The sequence below is a fragment of the Patella vulgata genome, chromosome 9, assembly GCF_932274485.2.
Source record: "Patella vulgata chromosome 9, xgPatVulg1.2, whole genome shotgun sequence".
NCBI classification, from domain to species: Eukaryota; Metazoa; Mollusca; class Gastropoda; family Patellidae; genus Patella; species Patella vulgata.
Window position 1 is genome coordinate 36,773,164 of NC_065887.2, and position 19,176 is coordinate 36,792,339.

Sequence of the window (19,176 nt, forward strand, 5' to 3'; positions counted from 1 at the left end):
ACAACATTTAAATATGGCCTAACACCTGCAGCACTTTCCCCTCGAACTAAAAAAAAAATTATTTATTGGAATTTTCGATGAAACCGAAAGGTTTGTTCCGCATAGGAATTCGCTTAGAAGGGGCAAATACAATTTGTAGAATCAGATATTTGATGTCAGAGAACCCGTTTGTTTCCTCTCCGGCGCGAAATTTCTTTTGAACACCTGACTATAAATTTATGTTTTTTTTATAGTATGTCCTGATGTTTCTAGCTTATGCACAAATTTGATGTGTGACAATCTTATCGGAAATTAATTTTTGAACCCAATATTGAATTCAGTAACCCTGAAAACGTTTTTTTACAAGCAATATCCACAACAACAAAAATCGCAATTAAGGATTCTATTTTGATTGTCGTTTTAAATTTACACCATCTTGGCTAGGTCTTTAGGTAGAAACTGAACTCTGCAACCTCAAAACCTTTACATAAGGCCATTACAAGCCATATCCAACGGGAACAAATACAATTCCGCCATTTTGGATTTCATTTTTAATTTCAGCAGTCATGGATTCTCGAAATTGAATTTTGAGATCAGAATTGAAACTCAGCGACATCGACAAGCACATAAATGACATGCTACAGGTCATAGCCATCTGGAAAATATGACGGGTAACTTTAAAAGAAAGAAAAGTTATTTTCCTACAGTCCTACCACTAAAACACGCTGGTTGTATACGAGATATCGCTCTCCGAAACTTCACGAAGACCGTCATTATTGACTAATGTTATTTCATCTTGGCTGAATTCGACCGAATTTGAGTAGGCCCCATGATGTTGTCTGACATGTATAATTGAACCAAACTGCATTGGTTTCTTTAGAAATTTGTTTTGGGTATAACGTTATCCCTCTCCGACTACTATAGGACTTTTTCATAGCGGATGTCCCGGAATCTTACCCAAACAAAGTCTAGAGAATGCAAGTATCCACTACATATAAGAGCATGCTATGTCTATTTTCTCGATCTTGGGGCCAAACATTCCATAGGTGCATTAAAACGATCGTTTTTCCTACAAATATATATAGACTTAGGCCTACCCATTAAAATTCTACTTGAAAATAGTACTGGATTATTATAACTTTGTTTCAGATATGGCGAGAAATGATTAGGCGTACTTTTGACGAACAAAGAATAATTGCGGTGAAAAATAGAAGGTACGGACTCTAAAATAGGCCCTAGCCTTGGAATAGAGTTGGGGAGGAGTGGTATTTATAATAGGGCGGGGAGATGACTTCGTCCGTAAGATAGCCTACCGTTCCGCAAGGAACTATTATAAAAGAACCCCCAACACACTGTAGAGAGACAGTTTGTTTGTGAACACTCTACAGGTCACAATTCTTATCCGATTTTGACGAAACTTGAAATATAGGTTTATCTCCAAAAGATCTCGGTTCATATTGGCATGTATCGGATCGAAACTTCATGGATTATGGCCCCTGTCTGTACGAAAAATCACGTTTTTAGCTTGTGGACACTATAGAGGTCACAATTTTTATCCGATTTTGTTGAAACTTGAAATGTAAGTTTATAACCCAAAGATCTCGCTTCTTTTCGATATTCGCTCATATCGGACCCTAACTTCCTGATGGCCCCTGATTGTACGAAAAATCGCGTTTTTAGCTTGTGGACCCTATAGAGGTCATAATTTTTATCCGATTTAAAAAAAAAACATATTATCATATCACCGTTACCCCCTAAGGACGGCTGAGTTCGAATTTCGTGTAAATCGGCCCAAAATTGACAGACAAAATGGCCGCTGTTCGTTCTCAAATAGCGTAAAAATATGGTATATCAAGGTTGTGGACCCTATAGTCATAGAGGTCACAATTTTTATCCGATTTTGTTGAAACTTGAAATGTAAGTTTATAACACAAAGATCTCGGTTCCTTTCGATATTTGCGATGATTGTAGGAAAAATCACTCTCTTTTTAGCTTGTTCTCTATCCATCTCTCGAAAATGTGGGCGTATCCTGCCGGGCAGCCGCTGGTTTATAATACTGTTTTCAAAACCGTACTGGCTTAATTCCGCCACGGGGGATATGATATGGCAGACATAGGTGTTTTGGGTAATTAAAGGTGTTTTGGGTTGTTTTGGAGATGGAGACGTGCTAATTATGGAAGCGGTATGACTTTATTAACGTTCGTTTCCATTCCAAAATGACGCGTGCGCGTTGGATCATTGGGTCTGTCAAGTGGCGTCGTTTTGATTCACGCCTTGTGTAGGCCTACGTGACAAGAGGAATAGGGTCGTATGTCCAACCTTGTCGGTTTTCTCCACTTTCTTCCCACTGCTAAAGACCCCTACGCAAGCAAATTATTGATATAAAATTGAACCATATGTTATTCCCGAAGTTAAACCCCATCTCTCTCTCTCTCTCTCTCTCTCTCTCTCTCTCACGAAATGAAGCGGGTGTTTATTTTACTTTTTCGTTTCGTTTTATATTATTGGATTCTGGGTAATGTCACGTGATATCTATTTTTAGCTCCAGTCAGTCAGCAGCAGTGATAGAAGTCAGAGTTAGAGTAACGATCATGGAGAAACTAATAATAACGAAGTTATTTTGTATTTTGCTAGTAATATTATGTATACAAGATTGCGGTACCGTGAATCTCAACACACTACGTCTAACTAATGTAGTAAGTATTGAACTTGAGTTAAAGTCAATGAAGTTGACAAAGACTCAAAGAGATAGACTGATGATATAGACTTCACTTAGTAAACTTTGATTTTGATTAGCCCAATCAGTTGAGGCGTAGCAGAACAGTAGGCCAAAGAAAACGTTAAACCCAGTGTAAACTTGGCCAAACTATCATAACAGTCGATTGCAGACGTGCTGGGGTCTCCGAAGTAGTGTAGGCAGACCAAACTTAGGGTGGGGATTATATAAAGTCTAGAAGATTTGAACAAGAACGTGGGTTAGCAACAATCATGAATTAAACGACCTATGGGTAAAGAAAAACAAGTAGCAAAATTGACTAGGTTACCTTACAAAGGGTACGGTACCTGCCCACTTTTATTCGATTCTGTTCTTAAGAAATAACTGACACAACCCTAAGAACGAGAAGGTTTATACACTGGCCGTGGCATCGGTGTAAGCCTGGCCAAGGGAGTTACTAGGGACAGAATAGATGTCAATAGGGTTCGTGATAATGGCTAGTGTATAAGCTTAGTCCTTGACTAGAAATATTCCCATTGCCTGTATTGCAATCAACGATTTTTTTTTCTTCCTAAATTGATTTAACGAAATAAATGGAATAAAGCCAGATTAAATGATTCTGAATATGGAACTAGCAGGTCTGTCCCTTTTAATTTTAATACAGGGCTAAATGCAGAATTGTGTTTATAAATGGTTGCAAACTGCGAACTTTTTAAAAATCGAATCCAAATGAGAGAAAATTCAATACCAGCCACAATCAGTCAATCACCAGCAGCCTTTTAAAACTGGTGTCCTGTCCCTCTGAGACTGAGAGCCACCAATCAAGGCCAAGGGGGATTGATCGGTGGTGCATATAGGCTACATACATTGAGAGCAATTGGTATTTAGTATCGCTGGATCTGTTTGGACAAGGGAAGGGCAGCACATCTCTGGCGGTTACTGTAGCCACTATAGACTATAGCCATAGGGCAACATTTAACAAATTAAATATAGTAATTATCAAATTGTTAATAAAACATACATCCAGATGTATGTCTACGCAATGCATACTAGATGTACATGCCATATGACTAGAAATATAACTATTTTTAGTCTTAAATATTAAGCTAAATTTTTTATTCCTCTCTTCTGCTGCGCTAATACTAGATAATAAAATTGATCTCTCAACCCTGCATGTCTCGAGATATGAGTACTAATAGATATAGTTCTTTCTGGAAGATGCAATTATGTGAATAAGCAAAATCTGTAAATTATTTCTTCAAAACAATTGATGTTAATTATTACATCAACTACAATTAAGCATATAATCCTACCGGACACAGGCACAAATGGTCTCTTTTAAATCGAAGTGTTAAAGGCTAGCTATGCTCGACATTTTAAAACAGAAGAGAACCTGTAATGCACCGTAATTATGAATGTCATTTGATGGCTGTTACAAGTTAAAAACACCGCTTGATTAGCTTATCTGTATTTATTTTAAATGGGAATGTTGATATCAGTTTTAATGTGATAAATTATTATTAACACATGGTGTCACTATAATATATCATAATTGTAAATTCTTATTAATTATGTAATGTATGTTATAGAACAACTCTTCCAGGTCCTAGCGTGCATGTGCTAACCATTCAGCCATCCACACACACCCCTCCCCCGACCTACATAAAGAAAATCGGATTACTTCCTGATCAATCGTCTAATTTAAGCCATTGTTATTAATTACAATCATTCTTTAGTTTTCAATCCAAAGTATTTGTTCATTGACTTTTTTACTTCTTCTTTTGTCCTTGCAGTTTCCAGCGGAGCAATAAGGCTTTACAGTAGATTTCCATTAATTATGGTTTAAAGCTACCAAAACCTTCTTTCTTTCTCCCCATCAGCTATGTACCAATGGTCTTTAATTGCGAGTTTAGGTGTGTTCTCCGATTCGACCTGTCTTAACATGATGTGTAACAAAGACAGATTCATGTATTTTAAAGGATCTGCACCTCTATTCTTTATATCATTATTGTATTTTGTTTTGTTTACAGTTGTATCGTCATGGAGATAGAAGTCCTGTGAAGATCTTTAAAACAGATCCTAATACACTCAGTAGCTGGCCACAGGGATTTGGATATCTTAGCAAAGTGAGTACATCCACATGGCATGTAAATTTCTTGAAAGGGAATTTTTTTTTACATGAGCACAAGCGTACTATGGACAAGCAACGGAGCATGACATCTTGGAACTGTAACGTCTTATCAAAAATTGGAATTCTGTCAATCGATTTACAATTGTCCTAGGCACATGCATGCCAAGTTCATGTCAGTCATATTTGAATTGACAGAACCTTGCACTTTTTCGAAGCGTGTCACCCCCAGGAAGAACAAAAAGAAGATGAGTATGTTTGGGGCACAATTTCTGGTCCTAAAGTCAGACATAATATCACCAGACATAGACATCTGAATATAAACTCTACACATTAAAAAAAAACAACAGTTTTTAAGTTTATTTTTCCATAATTCAAAGCGTCGTAAACATAACCATTATATTCCAGATTGGAATGCGACAACAGTATAACTTGGGTAAATATTTTAGAGAACGATACAATGGATTCCTAAATGAATCCTATATCTTTTCAGAGGTAAGTCAATTTTATATTTCTTGAATTTTTCTTTCAGTTTTCTAGAATATTCTGTCTTCCTTAGCCCAGTTTGGAGCTGAACTGTAGAGTAGAACGTTAAACCCCATTTCAATTCTTTCTAGAATATTAAAATACAAGATAAATTCTAACTAGTGTTATTGATTGGTTGTTATTTACATATATTTTTGGTATTATTATTGAATACCAAGCATCCTCATAAAGCATCCATTGAATAATTGCAGTCCTTGTATAATTCATGCATCCTCTGTTGAATGCCTGGATGTATTAGTCTATTGATACTGATTACCAGGTTTCTTTAAAACAACCAATCTCTGCAAATCACAGGTGGTAAATGAATTCTGTCTGCTTTATTATCAGACTGTCAATAAAAATCTTATAAAGAATAATGGATTATTAGTACTATGTCATTCATATTACATTAAATTACACTGTTTTTCCTGCTTGTCAAGTCATACTACTTGCATTGACACAAGATTTAGATTTTAAGTTATTATCCGGAGGGTTAAAATTTAATAGATACTTTAAATGGATATATAATGATTAGGTTGGAATGTAGCTGTTGTGGTAGAATCACTCATATTAACATATAATGATGATAACCATGTTAGTCATCCTCAGTATCCCCAGTGACATAGTTCCATTCTTCTCCACTAAGTGGCACTAACCCATGGGTCAATTCATGGAGTATTCACAATTTCCGATTATCTGCCCTTGATGATTTCATTGGCCATGTAGATTTATTATACGAACCAATCAAAAACAGTTTACATACCAGTTTTAGTGTCATTGTGTACGCTTACCACAATACAGGGGTTATTGGAGCGGAACGGAAATATACCACCTGGGAAACCAAGGATCGTCTCAAGTTAGACCTTTTTGCTCTTTATAGACACTTAATTGCAATTGGAGACTACATGTACTTTTGATTTTTGTATGTTTATGTTTTTCCTATGAACTATACTATAAAATCTAATAACATCTTTAAAATTATGTGTTCAGTTTACCTAACTGATCTTTCATTTAACTACTGGGTAATGAAAATATTCTTTGGTTTGGACAAAAAAATGATTTTAACCAATCACAGCATCTGTGAGCATCTACAGATAGACTTGAAAGAGAACACAGAATTTAAATGAAGTAGTCAGAACTCAGATCTCATGTACATGTAGTGTAGGTCAACCAAAATTAAAACCAGATGATCGAATTAAAGATCAGATATTAATTGACTTGTCCTAATTTAGATAACTGTAATAATTGTTCAGCAGAATCTAAAGATTAATATTCTGTTAATTTCCTCTCTTCTTTGCACAATTAAAATGGAAAGGGGTTTAACATAATATTTTTATGCACCAATCTGTCTAATGAAGACTTGAGACAAACTAGTTGTTTGGGAAACATTTCAAAGTGTCGCATGATTGAAAGTTATATAATGTTGAAGCTGGTATATAATTTTATTACAGATATACGTCAATAGTTCTAATGTAAATCGATGTTTAATTATATTACAGATATACATCAATAGTTCTGATGTTTAATTTTATTACAGATATACATCAATAGTTCTAATGTAGATCGATGTTTAATGTCAGCGTACAGTAATCTAGCTGGTTTGTATTATCCAAACAGTGATGAAGAATGGAACACGAATATAACATGGCAACCAATACCAGTCCATACAATACCAGAACCACTAGATAATGTAAGTTCCGGTTTCCTCCTGCTATTAAAGACCCCTACGTGCAAGCGAGTTATTGAAATAAAATTGAATCCATATGTTAGTTCCAAAGTGACCTAGTTTGTGTCGAGTGGACGTTAAACCCTATTTCTCTCTCCCTAACCTTTCTGCACCAATCGAGCTAATGAAGATGGGTATATAGTATGCTGCACAGGCAGCAGCAGCTTTACCCGTTGTAAACTTTTCCCAAAATGACCTAGCTTGTAGTGAGTGGACATGAAACCCCATTTCTCTCTCTCTTATAATGTAATTATGATACTTGTGTTGGCTGACAAAGTTCATCTGGATTTTCAGGCATTGTTCCCCCTTGTCAGTGGTGCAGGGCAGAGTGCTTGGCAAAGGACAACATAAATATAATCGTTTGGAGGTCCTGTGTACACATTGGCGTGCGCGTAAAAGAATTTGATAAAATAGTAGGCCATACAGTCATAGCAACAATATGCTACTACAATCATAGCCATTTTATGATCATTGACTTAGCTGAGCTATCATTCAAAAAATTGTTTTCCTCATTCCACCCTGGTGTACACTTAATTGTGAAATATGGACTACAAGAGGCCCAAGGGACTTTCAAGGTGAACATTATGAAACGGCTTTACCATTCTTGACCAATCAAAATGCTTTTTTTATGTACATCTCTACACTTAATGGCCATGTATGACCAAGTTACAGTGAAGGTCATAGAACCTACCATGGAATCCTGGATGCAGGAGCTTATTTTGGAAAATTTACTCATATATTTCTTTAAAATTCTACCTTGTTACCATTATGGCTTGCCATTCTAGATGGGTGTAATATATTTTGGAAAATGTTTTCCTGTTTAAAATGTGTTAGTAATGTTTTTATTTATGTTCAGTTGATAAGTTTACAAAGAGCATGTCCTAAATATGATCAACTATATCACCAATCATTAAAATCACCAGTAGTTAAAAAAGAAGAAATAGAAAACAAGGTAAAAACTTCTGTTGCTGAAATCATTAGAATCCACTCGGAATCAGACAACAATGGTCATTTACAAAATAATTAGTACTTTTAATGTCTATTTTTATCAGAGAGGTGCCAATCATTGATGACAATATTGGAACACTTAGTAAGATATCAAAATGGCAACCAGCGTTCATTTCTGACATTTGAAGTAAAGTTTTGGTAAACACTGATCCATCGTCAATCATAAACAATGTTATACAACAATAACATGGTTAAGCTTAAAGATGCATTATGTAAGAGGTAAATCTACCTATTGCAGGTCTTTATTTTGGCCTCAAATATTATATGAATAATTAGACATTTATTAGCATGACAAGACCATAATCAACTCTCAAGAATATCGCATTGTTGTGATTTTCAATGGATTGAAACAAGATCGTGATATAATAATTTAATTAAACAGTGGCAGTGACACTAGAGACTCTGCTTTTCTTAAAACAGCCATAACTTAAAATGAAATAATTTGACTGAAATTTTCAATATATTTATTTTTCATTATCAGTTTTTAAACTATTATAGTGGGACGTGTCAGCTCTTTATCTAAATCTTACATAATGCTTCTTTAATGTGTCTAACTATTTTGTATACAAATTATCACTATCGTTATTTGTATCAGTCTATAGTTTTACTAAAAGTATTTGAAATTGGTTTTACCAATAACACTGGTATGGACTCTATGCGATTATACTGTTTGCTGTATGTTTTGCTTGTCAGTTATTCTGTCATATATCTCTTGTAATTATAGTGTGCATTTTCTATGGAATCTCTGTTTTTCACCTGGTGCTAAAGGAAGCTTGACACATGTCAAATTATGTAATAAAGATATAGCTGTGTTTGTGTCGAATGTGCATTAAACTCCATTCCAGTCTTTTTCTTCGTTTTATTAATCGATTCAATTCCCAAGTAATTCTTTTCTAATTTTGTGAGGTATTTTGAAAAACATTTCATTTCATTCCAGGGTTTTTATGAATTTGTATCCCAAAAAAGTGGCCAGTCAAAAGAGACTATAGAAACAATATGGCAAGTAGCTGATACTCTGCTATGTGAGGTTAGTTTTCTTAATAGTATTTAATAGAATTTTGACTTATTGTAGTCAAGGAATTGTGAAAAGATGGGGTTATAAATAGTGGCAAGTCTCTGAATGATCTGGAGATCAGAGGGCTTACAGAGATGTGGGGTGATTTATATATCGGTTTCTACTCCAGACCTCCATTAAACACCTTGGGTTAAACGCCTTTTATTCACAATCCATGCTACAAATCTCAAATTTAAGATTAGTCAAATTCTATAAACAGTTCTGTGTTTGTGCTGAATATATCAAAAACCTTGTCAAATCTAATATTATATTTTTAACACATGGAGGATATTTGCAAACACTCGGAATTCTACAATTTCATATTCTTGATTAAAATGAATCGAACCATTAGCCTTTTTTTTTTATTTGTTAAATGTGCTATGAAGTTTATTCAGACCAAATCTATTTTGAACATATGGTTTGAATTGCTAACTAAGCATTAAATGAAGATGATCATTTTCTCTATTTCTAGCAAAGACATAATAAAACGTGGGCTCCGTGGGTTAATAATACAATTTATAATAAACTACGAGATTTAGAAAAGTGGGGTTTTGATCTTCTATTTGGTGGTAGAACAGTTAGTAAATTAAAGGGAGGTAAGTATCATTGTAGTGCATACTTAATTATTAAATTGGTCCTAACGATCACTGGAAGGTGTGACAGTAGGTTGTCACTATTATGACGGCCAGAACAATTCTTATTTTTTAACCTGCTGAATGCAAACTGTGGAGATGCAGGCAATTATGTTTGTTTTAATTCATTGTCAAGGAACTCTTTTAAATTCCAATTGTGACAAAAAGAATCCTTTACAATTGGAATTCGAAATAAGATTAGGTCATAGTACTGCAATCTTATTGATCTACTCTGAACCAAGATATTAGCTTTTGAATTTTAGGCCTGGTCTTGACATAGTCTTGATTATCCATTTTTGGATTGAATCAACAATGAGCATTGAGCAGCAGATTGGATTCAAATCCAGTAAATATCGCAGGCTCGCGATGACATTGAGAGTTGATTATGGTCTGGATAAGTTAATTAATGTCTAATTAATAATTTAGATAACATTTCAGACCTAAAGAAAGACCTGCAATGGGCAGATTTAGCTCTTGCATAATGTATGATTAATAATGGCCAAATGTTTAATATTTCAGGTCCAATCTTGGGTCAAATTGTCAACAATATTCAGATGAAGATAGCTGGACAATTAGATTATAAAATGATGATGTATTCAGGGGTAAGACATCAATTATAAATATTTAAATCACAATCAAACTGTATTTTATGGATTGAGACCACTTTCTATAGAAGGCTATAGTATGAAATAAAACATCCTATTCTTTACAGCATAAAAGCAAGGCTATATTGTTTAAAGTACAAAACAATACTTCATAGTTTTAGTTAGTGCTCAAACAATTTTTGTGATTCAAATATTCAGAGTGTTTATTGAATAATCATCAAATAATCAGCATATTATTGTTTGGTAGATGGAAGAAATTTTGAAATCGCAATATACATATCCCATGCTCTAGATCCCAATGAGTTTCTCTCATGCAAAGCAAATGGTTCAAATATTTCAATGGTTTAAAAAGGGATCATTTCAGAAGAATCAAATTTTTACTGAGTAATTGAAAGCAACTGTTTTTATTTTGTCAAAAAATCATGTGGCTAATTAACCTATCACAAATATCATATTTCAAGGCTCCACATTTATATCATCAATTGTCTTATCATGGTGTTTATAGTAGTGTATGATTATCCAGTATTATTTATGACTGTCAATCAGGGTTGCATATTTAATAACTGAGTAGTGCTCCTACGATTAGTCGGATAGCCGTAAACGGTTAGAACTGGACGGTTAAACGGTTTGAATTCAACGGTACGGTTATTCGGAGATGTCCCCCATTACATAGAGTTGTGTCTGATTATATTCCTCTTTATAACAAAACTTGCCCGTTGTAATTTTGTATTTGATGTTTGAAAATTTTAGAATGTAACAGTCGTTCAACGATGTCGACTGCTAAACAATGATACTATTAATAGCACTCGTCGTAGTCATACGGCAAAGTCAACGGACCTTGTTCGACTTTTGCTATTGTTAATCCAATCTAAATACTTCTCGGCATTTCTAACTATATTCTACCTTTTTTATTATTTACTTCAAAACGTAACCACCATTCAAAATATAATCATAAAGGCTAGAAAATGACATTATACTAGATTCGTTACGGCATTGAACACGTTTCATATCTCGTAATTTCTCGAATGAATTCTACTTTGGTTTTCAGTTAAATTAACCAATCATAAAATTCTACTTGCAAGCGAGGAATTATTTCTTTATTGTCCAATCAATAGACGCCTTCTAATTTACTTTATTCTATTCTTAGTAACATTGTGTAATCGTAATATTATCGCCGTTTGTCACGTACGAAGGGAAATTGAGTATTGTTTTGTATATTATCGTTATATTGAATTAAAAAAATGTTTCAAATGAACCAAGTTAACCAGGTAAATAAATAGCTACGGCCTTAGATAGTTTAAATTTTCATTAAAGAATTGTACATGTCTGAAAAAATTCCTGAAATTTTTGCGCGTGTAATGCCTTTTATAACGCGAGTATAGCGTGCGCCCGAGTAATGACTCGTAGCTCCTGACAAGCTCTGTTTTATGTTTAAAATTGATACCATACGGTTAACGGTTACTAACCGGTTAATAGTTACGGCTATTCGAATAACAAAAAGTCCTAACCGTAGGAGCACTATAACTGAGTCTGCTATACACTGCTGGTTTCATTAGTTTATGTAACCAGGGGTAACGGTGGGTAAGACACTGGCTCGCTAGCCTTGAGGTCAGGTGTTCAGTCCCTACTAAGTTCACCCAGATTTACTGGCATGGTTTCCCCTTGTCAGTGATGCAGAAGGGAGGGCCTGACAAGGGCAGCTGTCTTGTTGTTCGGATGGGACGAAAAACCAATGTCCTGTGTAAATATTGGCGTGCACTTAAAAGATTCCTTGGTAGTTGGAATTAGATATGAGAGTAGGTCGTAGTGCCACTGTCCGGGCAAGATTTCCCTCATAGCACACTGTATGGCGTATGTCCGTCTTCATTAGCCCAGGTCGGAGCAGAACAGTAGGACGTTAAACCCCATTTCATTTTATTTCCAGGTGGAATATGAATGTACACCAATTATTGAGAATGTTTTATATTGCCACATTTTCACTATATTGTGAAAATTTCAAAGCCTGATAACTCCGCCCTATATTAAGAAGATTGATTGCTATTTTTCAGCACGATACGACAGTAGCTGCCTTGTTAAATGCTATGCAGGTTTATAACCTAGAGAGTCCACCATATACAGCAACAGTTATTATAGAACTACATGAAGAAAATAACCAATATTTTATATATAGTTATTATAAAAATAATACCTGGCCTAATACTACATCAATACATAATCTTACATTACCAGGTAAATATTATATTTATTACTTACTACCCAGAAAGCTATGGTGGTTCAGTGAGAAAGGTGCTAGCTTACTAACCAGCAGGTAAGGGTTCAATCCTGGTGTGTGCTGAGAAAGTTTCACTGGATTTTCCTCTTGTCAGTGGTGCAGGACAGAGTATCTGGCAAGGCAGCATCTAGTTGTTCAGGTGTGATGAAAAACCGAGATCCTGTGTACATGTTGGTGTTGACAGTTGGAATTCTAAATAAGAGTAAACTCTAGGGCTGCTTCTTGGGCTAAATTCCACTCCAACCACACTTTATGGCTTTCACCCATCTTCATTAAACTGTTGGTGCAGTAGGGCGTTAAACCCATTTCATTTCATGTTTTGACTGACAAATGTCTATCTTTTATTTCTATGTTCAGGTTGTGATTTCCGATGTCCAGTTGATCAGTTTATTGCTATAACTAAAGATAGAATTCCTGTAGACTGGGAGAAAGAGTGTAGTATTAATCAACATGGTCAAAATCCAGTAGAATTCAGTAAAGGTAAAAAAAACCTATTTTAGACATTTAAAAAAATAAGTTGGCTGATAATACCAGTTATATACTAATATATATATCAACTTCCTTTGTCTACAAGCCATGCCTTGAAATAAGATACCTTTCACAGATATTGTCAGGCACAAATTACAGCTTTGTCAGGTATAACCCCACTGGTGTCTTGTCATTTTGTCTGGCACACATATGATTTTTTTTTTATTAGTGTTTTTTATTAATATTTTTAAGTTCAAAATGTTAGGGCTGGGGGTTACTACTAATATCATAATTTCCAGACCTGTAGAAACTTCCATGAGAATCAAATTACGATAAGTTAACAGTTACAGTGACGATTATATCTATATTAGGGGAGAGAGAGAAATGGGGTTTAATGTCCACTTGACACGAACTAGGTTATTTTATGACTAACATATGGTTCAATTTTATTTCAATAAATCGCTTGCGCGTAGGGGTCTTTAGCAGTGGGAGGAAACTGGTGGATCTGGAGAAAACCCACGAGGTGGGACATGCGACCCTACTCCTTGTCACGTACAACCGGGCAATCGAACCCATGACAGTTGACGCAATGATAGACCTATGGTACAGCACACATGTGATGAATTTATAGTACAACGCGACACACTAACCATTTGGCCATCCAAACCCCCCCCCCCTTGCCCTGTCTATATTAGGTGGTATGTGGTTACAGGAACTATGTTTTGTCTATTTTAGGTGGTATGTTGTTGACAGTAATTTATATTATTTGTTATTACAGGTGGTATGTGGTTACAGGAACTATGTTTTGTCTATTTTAAGTGATATGTTGTTGACAGTAATTTATATTATTTGTTATTACAGTTGCAGTGACAATTATGTCTATATTAGGTGGTATGGTGTTACTATTGACAATGATTATATTTATATGTCAGTGTCGACAGAAAAATACAAAAACTACTAAATACAGTTTGTTAGAAGAAAATGGTTACCAAGATTCCTGATTATGAATTTTTTTAAAACTTGGTTTTAACTTTTTTTTTTAATTTTTTTTTTGGTTTTATCCATTTTATCAATCAAGTCAGGGCTAGGGCTGACTTATGTAATGAAATGGGGGGCATATGTGGCATTCAAGTGTTATTTAGTTCTTCAGAAAGTGGTGGGGATGGGGTGAGTGTTTAATATCAAAATATGGGTCTTAATATGAAATTCCAGTTATCATGTTATACATCACCAGAAAGTAAGTTTCTATGGCTCTTTGAATCTACTTGTTATTTTCTAGCATATTCATGAATACAGATCTATATTTCGTTTCGTTTTTTATACTTTCGATGGCCTACACTACATGAAGATCTTATCGGTTGTAGCGATAGGTCGCATCAGAGGTCATACGGGCGGCTTTTGACCTATGATGTCAGACATTTGATTAACAAATCAGCATTGATGTTACTAGTGGATTACCCACAGTTCCGTGCAAAACACGCCTAACGCTCGCCGTAACAGGCCGTTTCATTGGCTAATACCTCACACCATCGAGAACACGTCAATGATAACAACTCTTCCAGATCCTAGTGTAGTAAAGACAAATAAAACAAAATTTTGAACTATAAAAAACGAAACGAAATAAGATCTGTGTTTTAATCAGATTGCATGATTACATACTTTCGAAGAGATAAAACCCTTTTTATTTTGAACAAAGAAATGTGTCGCCATCAGACAATAAGCTTGTTACTAAAAATAGACTACTTTCAATTTATTTTATTTTGGATTAGCCCATACTGAGCACGTGATTTCACTGAAGTCATGGTCATCAAGTGAATTCGTTTGTGTATGCTGACTTGATTCCCCCTTATTGTTTGGAGTGCAGGACATAATATTTTGTAATATATTTTCAACTTATGCATTTTATGTCAATCAGTGTAAATAGTGTTCATGTTGAATGCTCATATTCTAAATCATTTCTTGAATTGATCTACAGTGATGAATACTAAACACATATAACCATACTATGGATCAGGAACCAACCATGACATTATCGCCGCCATATTGGAAATGTTTATGATATCAAAATTCGAAGTCTGTCAGTCGATGCAAAATTGTCCAAGGAACAAACATGCCAAGTTTTATGCTGATCGTACTTAAATTGACAGAGCCTGAGGCTTTTTTCGAAGCTTGTCAACCCAAGAACAAGATGAGACAGTTACTGGTCCAATTGTTTCTTCAAATGGCCACTATTTTAATTTGGGTATTCATGTAAGAACATGCATTACTTAAATAATTATACATATATTACCATTATGTCATTGTTTCATAGCATGTTAGATTGTCATTTTGACTATGTAACTGTTTATTGGTTTACTGTTTGTTCTTTTAAAATATATATTGATTGATAGTTCAGTTAAAAATGGCAATCAGTTTCTGGTCCAAAAATATATACTAATATTTGTTAGTTTTTAGTCCAATGGAAAGATTGCTTTTAAAATTCTGATTTGTTCAACAATGACAAATCATTCAGTTTAAGTAAATTCTTAGTAACTGCACCTTTTATTTATTTTTATCAATAGTTTTTAATATATATGTTTGTATGTATGTAGAAAAATGCTGTAAAAATGCTTTTATTCTATTTTTTTCATTAAAAGGTATTTTTGATTATTATCATTTTGTTAACTATTTTGCTGCTAGTTGTTTGATTAGAAACATTTCATCCATTATCGAACTTAGTTAAGGTATTGATGTAATGAAACTATACACCAAGTTTCATCACTCTCACTTAATTAGAACTAAAGTTATCGTGTCCCAAAGCATCAACCAATCAAATTGCTTATCTCTGCTTACCCTAAGCAGAAAGTGCTCATCTGCGAATTCCATCAAGGCATTGACCTAATAATCACTTACACCAAGTTTGAACATTCTAGCTCAATTAGAAAGAGAGTTATTGTGTCCCAAAAAATGAAATGAAATGAAATGGGGTTTAACGTCCTACTGTTCTGCTCCTAACCTGGACTAATGAAGACGGGCATACGCCATACAGTATGCTATGTGGGAAATTTTGCCCCGGCAGCGGCGCTACGGCCAGCTCTTATATCGAATTCCAACTGCCAAGGGATCTTTTACGTGCACGCCAATGTGTACACGGGACCTCGGTTTTTCGCCCTATCCGAAGGACAAGACAGCTGTCCTTGTCAGGTCCTCCGTCCTGCATCACGGACAAGGGGGAAACCACGTGTCCCAAAAAGTGTGACGAACAGACAGACAGACGGACGAACGCATTTTAATAGTCCCCTGCTTTCTTCGAAAGGCGGGGGACAAAAAGTACCCTATCAATCAGAACAGGAATGTGGACGTATATTGCGGCGGTAGCATACTCTTGTTCACTGACCATTGACATCTAAATTTATTCGACAACAACGCTGACGCCAGGCCTTTCAAAAGTTTTATGACCCTCATTCCAACCTATATCCCATTTTAAACTAGAATGTCAAATCTCTTTACTTGAGAATCATATTTCATGAAACATAAACTCATTTCATCAAGATGACTCATTATAATAAACTGAAATTTGACTAACATGTAAACCTACTGTGATATTAATTCATATTCATTCATTATCATATATTTCATTACTAGATAGCGCAAAGTATAGTAAATATGAAATATACGTGTGTATGGCGAATAAGAATAATTAAGTGTATGGTAAATCCATTGTATGGTAATTTGGTTCAAGATGAAAAAACAAATACATGTCGTATTTAAGAAAAAACGACGAAACATATTTGTCACCAGTGGAAGCTTTGAAGGTACGTATGCCCGGTCAGGAATTGGCGTAGCCATTGCATCATCGGAGTACATCGATGTTAACTTATTACATTATTTAGTTTATATTTAGTTTATATTTAGTTTATATTTCGTTCCCATTTAAAGCAATCTGATTAAAATACAGATCTATATTTCGTTTCTTTTTTATACGCCCACATTGAAATGTGGTCGTATATTGTCGTCGCCCCCGTCCGTCCGTCCGTCGGTCTAGATCGTCGGAGACGCTTATTGGGCAATACCTTTTATTGGTAGACCAGAGGTTACCACAAGGCGACAAGACCGCCATGTTGTGCGAAAGCACATGCAGAATCCCTTCACACAGGCATCTGAGACAGCACGTCAGACAGTGGGGACACATGGAAGACTCATCAGTACCGATACAGTGCGTCGACGTCTCACCAGAGAGAACATCCATTGCCGTAGACCTTACCGTGGACCGATCGTCGCCCCTCGCCATCGACGTCAACGTCTACAGTTTGCCCAACAACACCAGAACTGGCGACACTTACAATGGAGAACTGTTCTGTTCACAGATGCGTATCAACTGCAGATGGCAGGACTCGGGACTTTCTACAGCAGAGCGGTGTCAACGTTATGCACTGGCCAGTCCTTAGTCCGAACTTACACCCGATTGAACATCTTTGGGATGAAATTCAGAGGAGACCAAGCCCAGCTTTTCTGAGAGTGTGGTTCCAGGTGCCAATGGCGTTCATGGTCCACTTCGTGTACAGACGCTGCGTTGCTGTTATTGACACTCGCGGTGGACACACCAGATACTGATGTATAGACTGTGTACAGACTCTAAACCTTCTCGTATTGTCTTGGAATTGTGATGAATTAATCACTAATGTGTCAATATACTGTTCACAATAAATTGCCTTGATCCATTTAGTAAGTCGTTTTCTAGAATGATTTGATTAAAGTGCCTCCCTGATTTTGAAATCGTACTGACGATTTTTTTGCTGTTTAGCATATGTTGCTGGGTAGTTAGTGTTTAAGAAAGAAGCCATAACAGTTCTAACATATTTAATAATCATAGTTAACTCCCCTGATGTGATACAGTATATTAATAATAGGCCTACATAGTGATGCACAATACAAATAAATAAAACTAGGACAATACTTAAATATTGATATTGTAACATCCTTCTTTCTGTAAGGAAAAAAAATGAATTAACTAAATTGTCAATAATACTAGAATCTTACTGTTATAGGAACATTAAACACAATCAAGGATAATTAAGTCTTTGAGGAATTTTTACAGTTCTTCCTGAACTAGTATTTATTACACCAGGGCCCGATTCCTAAAAAATCCTTAAAGGACAATATTGGTGTCAGTCATTATTACATATGTGATAGAACTGGTTAAATACATTCCAAATATAATTTTAACACAAAGATCATTGCTACGGGAGATGTGTAACAAGCACGTGAAGAAACGTGAAGTGACGCTAAACATGACAAACACGAGTTATCCTTCTATACAACTGACTGAAGTAACGAGCGATAACAGACAAACGATCGAATTTCATTTCACTGATAATTCCGTTGAAGTTGAAAAGTTATTATATGGGACGGTGAGAGGGTATCTCACAATTCAAAAATAGAATTGGCTGTCACTAGATAAGGGAAAACGAGGAAAATAGAAAAATTCCGTGCATTCCCCCGTTTTTATTCATTCTGTTCTTAATAAAAACATGGTAATGCACGGACTTGTTTTAAGTTCTTTGAACAGGCAGTCATAATAATATCGTTTACATATAAACACTAAGTTATTGGACGCTTTGTCAGCCGGTACAATAACATACTTGTCATGTAGGGCGTGGAGATTTTCAACAGTGCTAACATCATTGAAAATAGATTTAGGCCTAGTATCAACTAACAAACGTATATAAATTCTTCGTTTAAGTAAACGACTGATAGACTTAGTCCAATTTGAGAGAGTATCCTATGTTCACAGATGAAGAACTTATCGCCCCAACAGAACCACTGAGCTGCACATGCGCCACGCAATAGCGCCATACACGTGGGAGGGGTTCATTGTCAAATTTCACACTTCAAGGAAGGGTTGATGAAAACTGCCCCGTGCTAGTTTATCTATCCATGTTTGCTTTCCTATCGGTTCTTGCATAAGATTTACTGTTTTGTGTATCTTTGCTTTAGTGTGTTACGTTTAATTTGATCGGGAGACATGTTCGTCGACGTCAACGTCAACCGACAACACTGCAAGAATTGGCCGTGGCACTGCA

General features: G+C 35.5%; 1 protein-coding gene across 1 annotated transcript; it reads left to right on the forward strand.

Annotated features, from left to right (window-relative positions):
- The first annotated feature begins 2,536 nt into the window (after positions 1-2,536).
- LOC126832464 (lysosomal acid phosphatase) lies at positions 2,537-15,766 on the forward strand. The gene is made up of 11 exons (XM_050563254.2): positions 2,537-2,676; positions 4,727-4,822; positions 5,233-5,319; positions 6,887-7,039; positions 7,932-8,027; positions 9,021-9,110; positions 9,610-9,733; positions 10,289-10,371; positions 12,423-12,603; positions 13,004-13,126; positions 13,976-15,766. The coding sequence occupies exons 1-11, from the start codon at positions 2,572-2,574 to the stop codon at positions 14,113-14,115; spliced, it is 1,278 nt and encodes a 425-aa protein (XP_050419211.1). The 5' UTR covers positions 2,537-2,571; the 3' UTR covers positions 14,116-15,766.
- Positions 15,767-19,176: the final 3,410 nt, after the last annotated feature.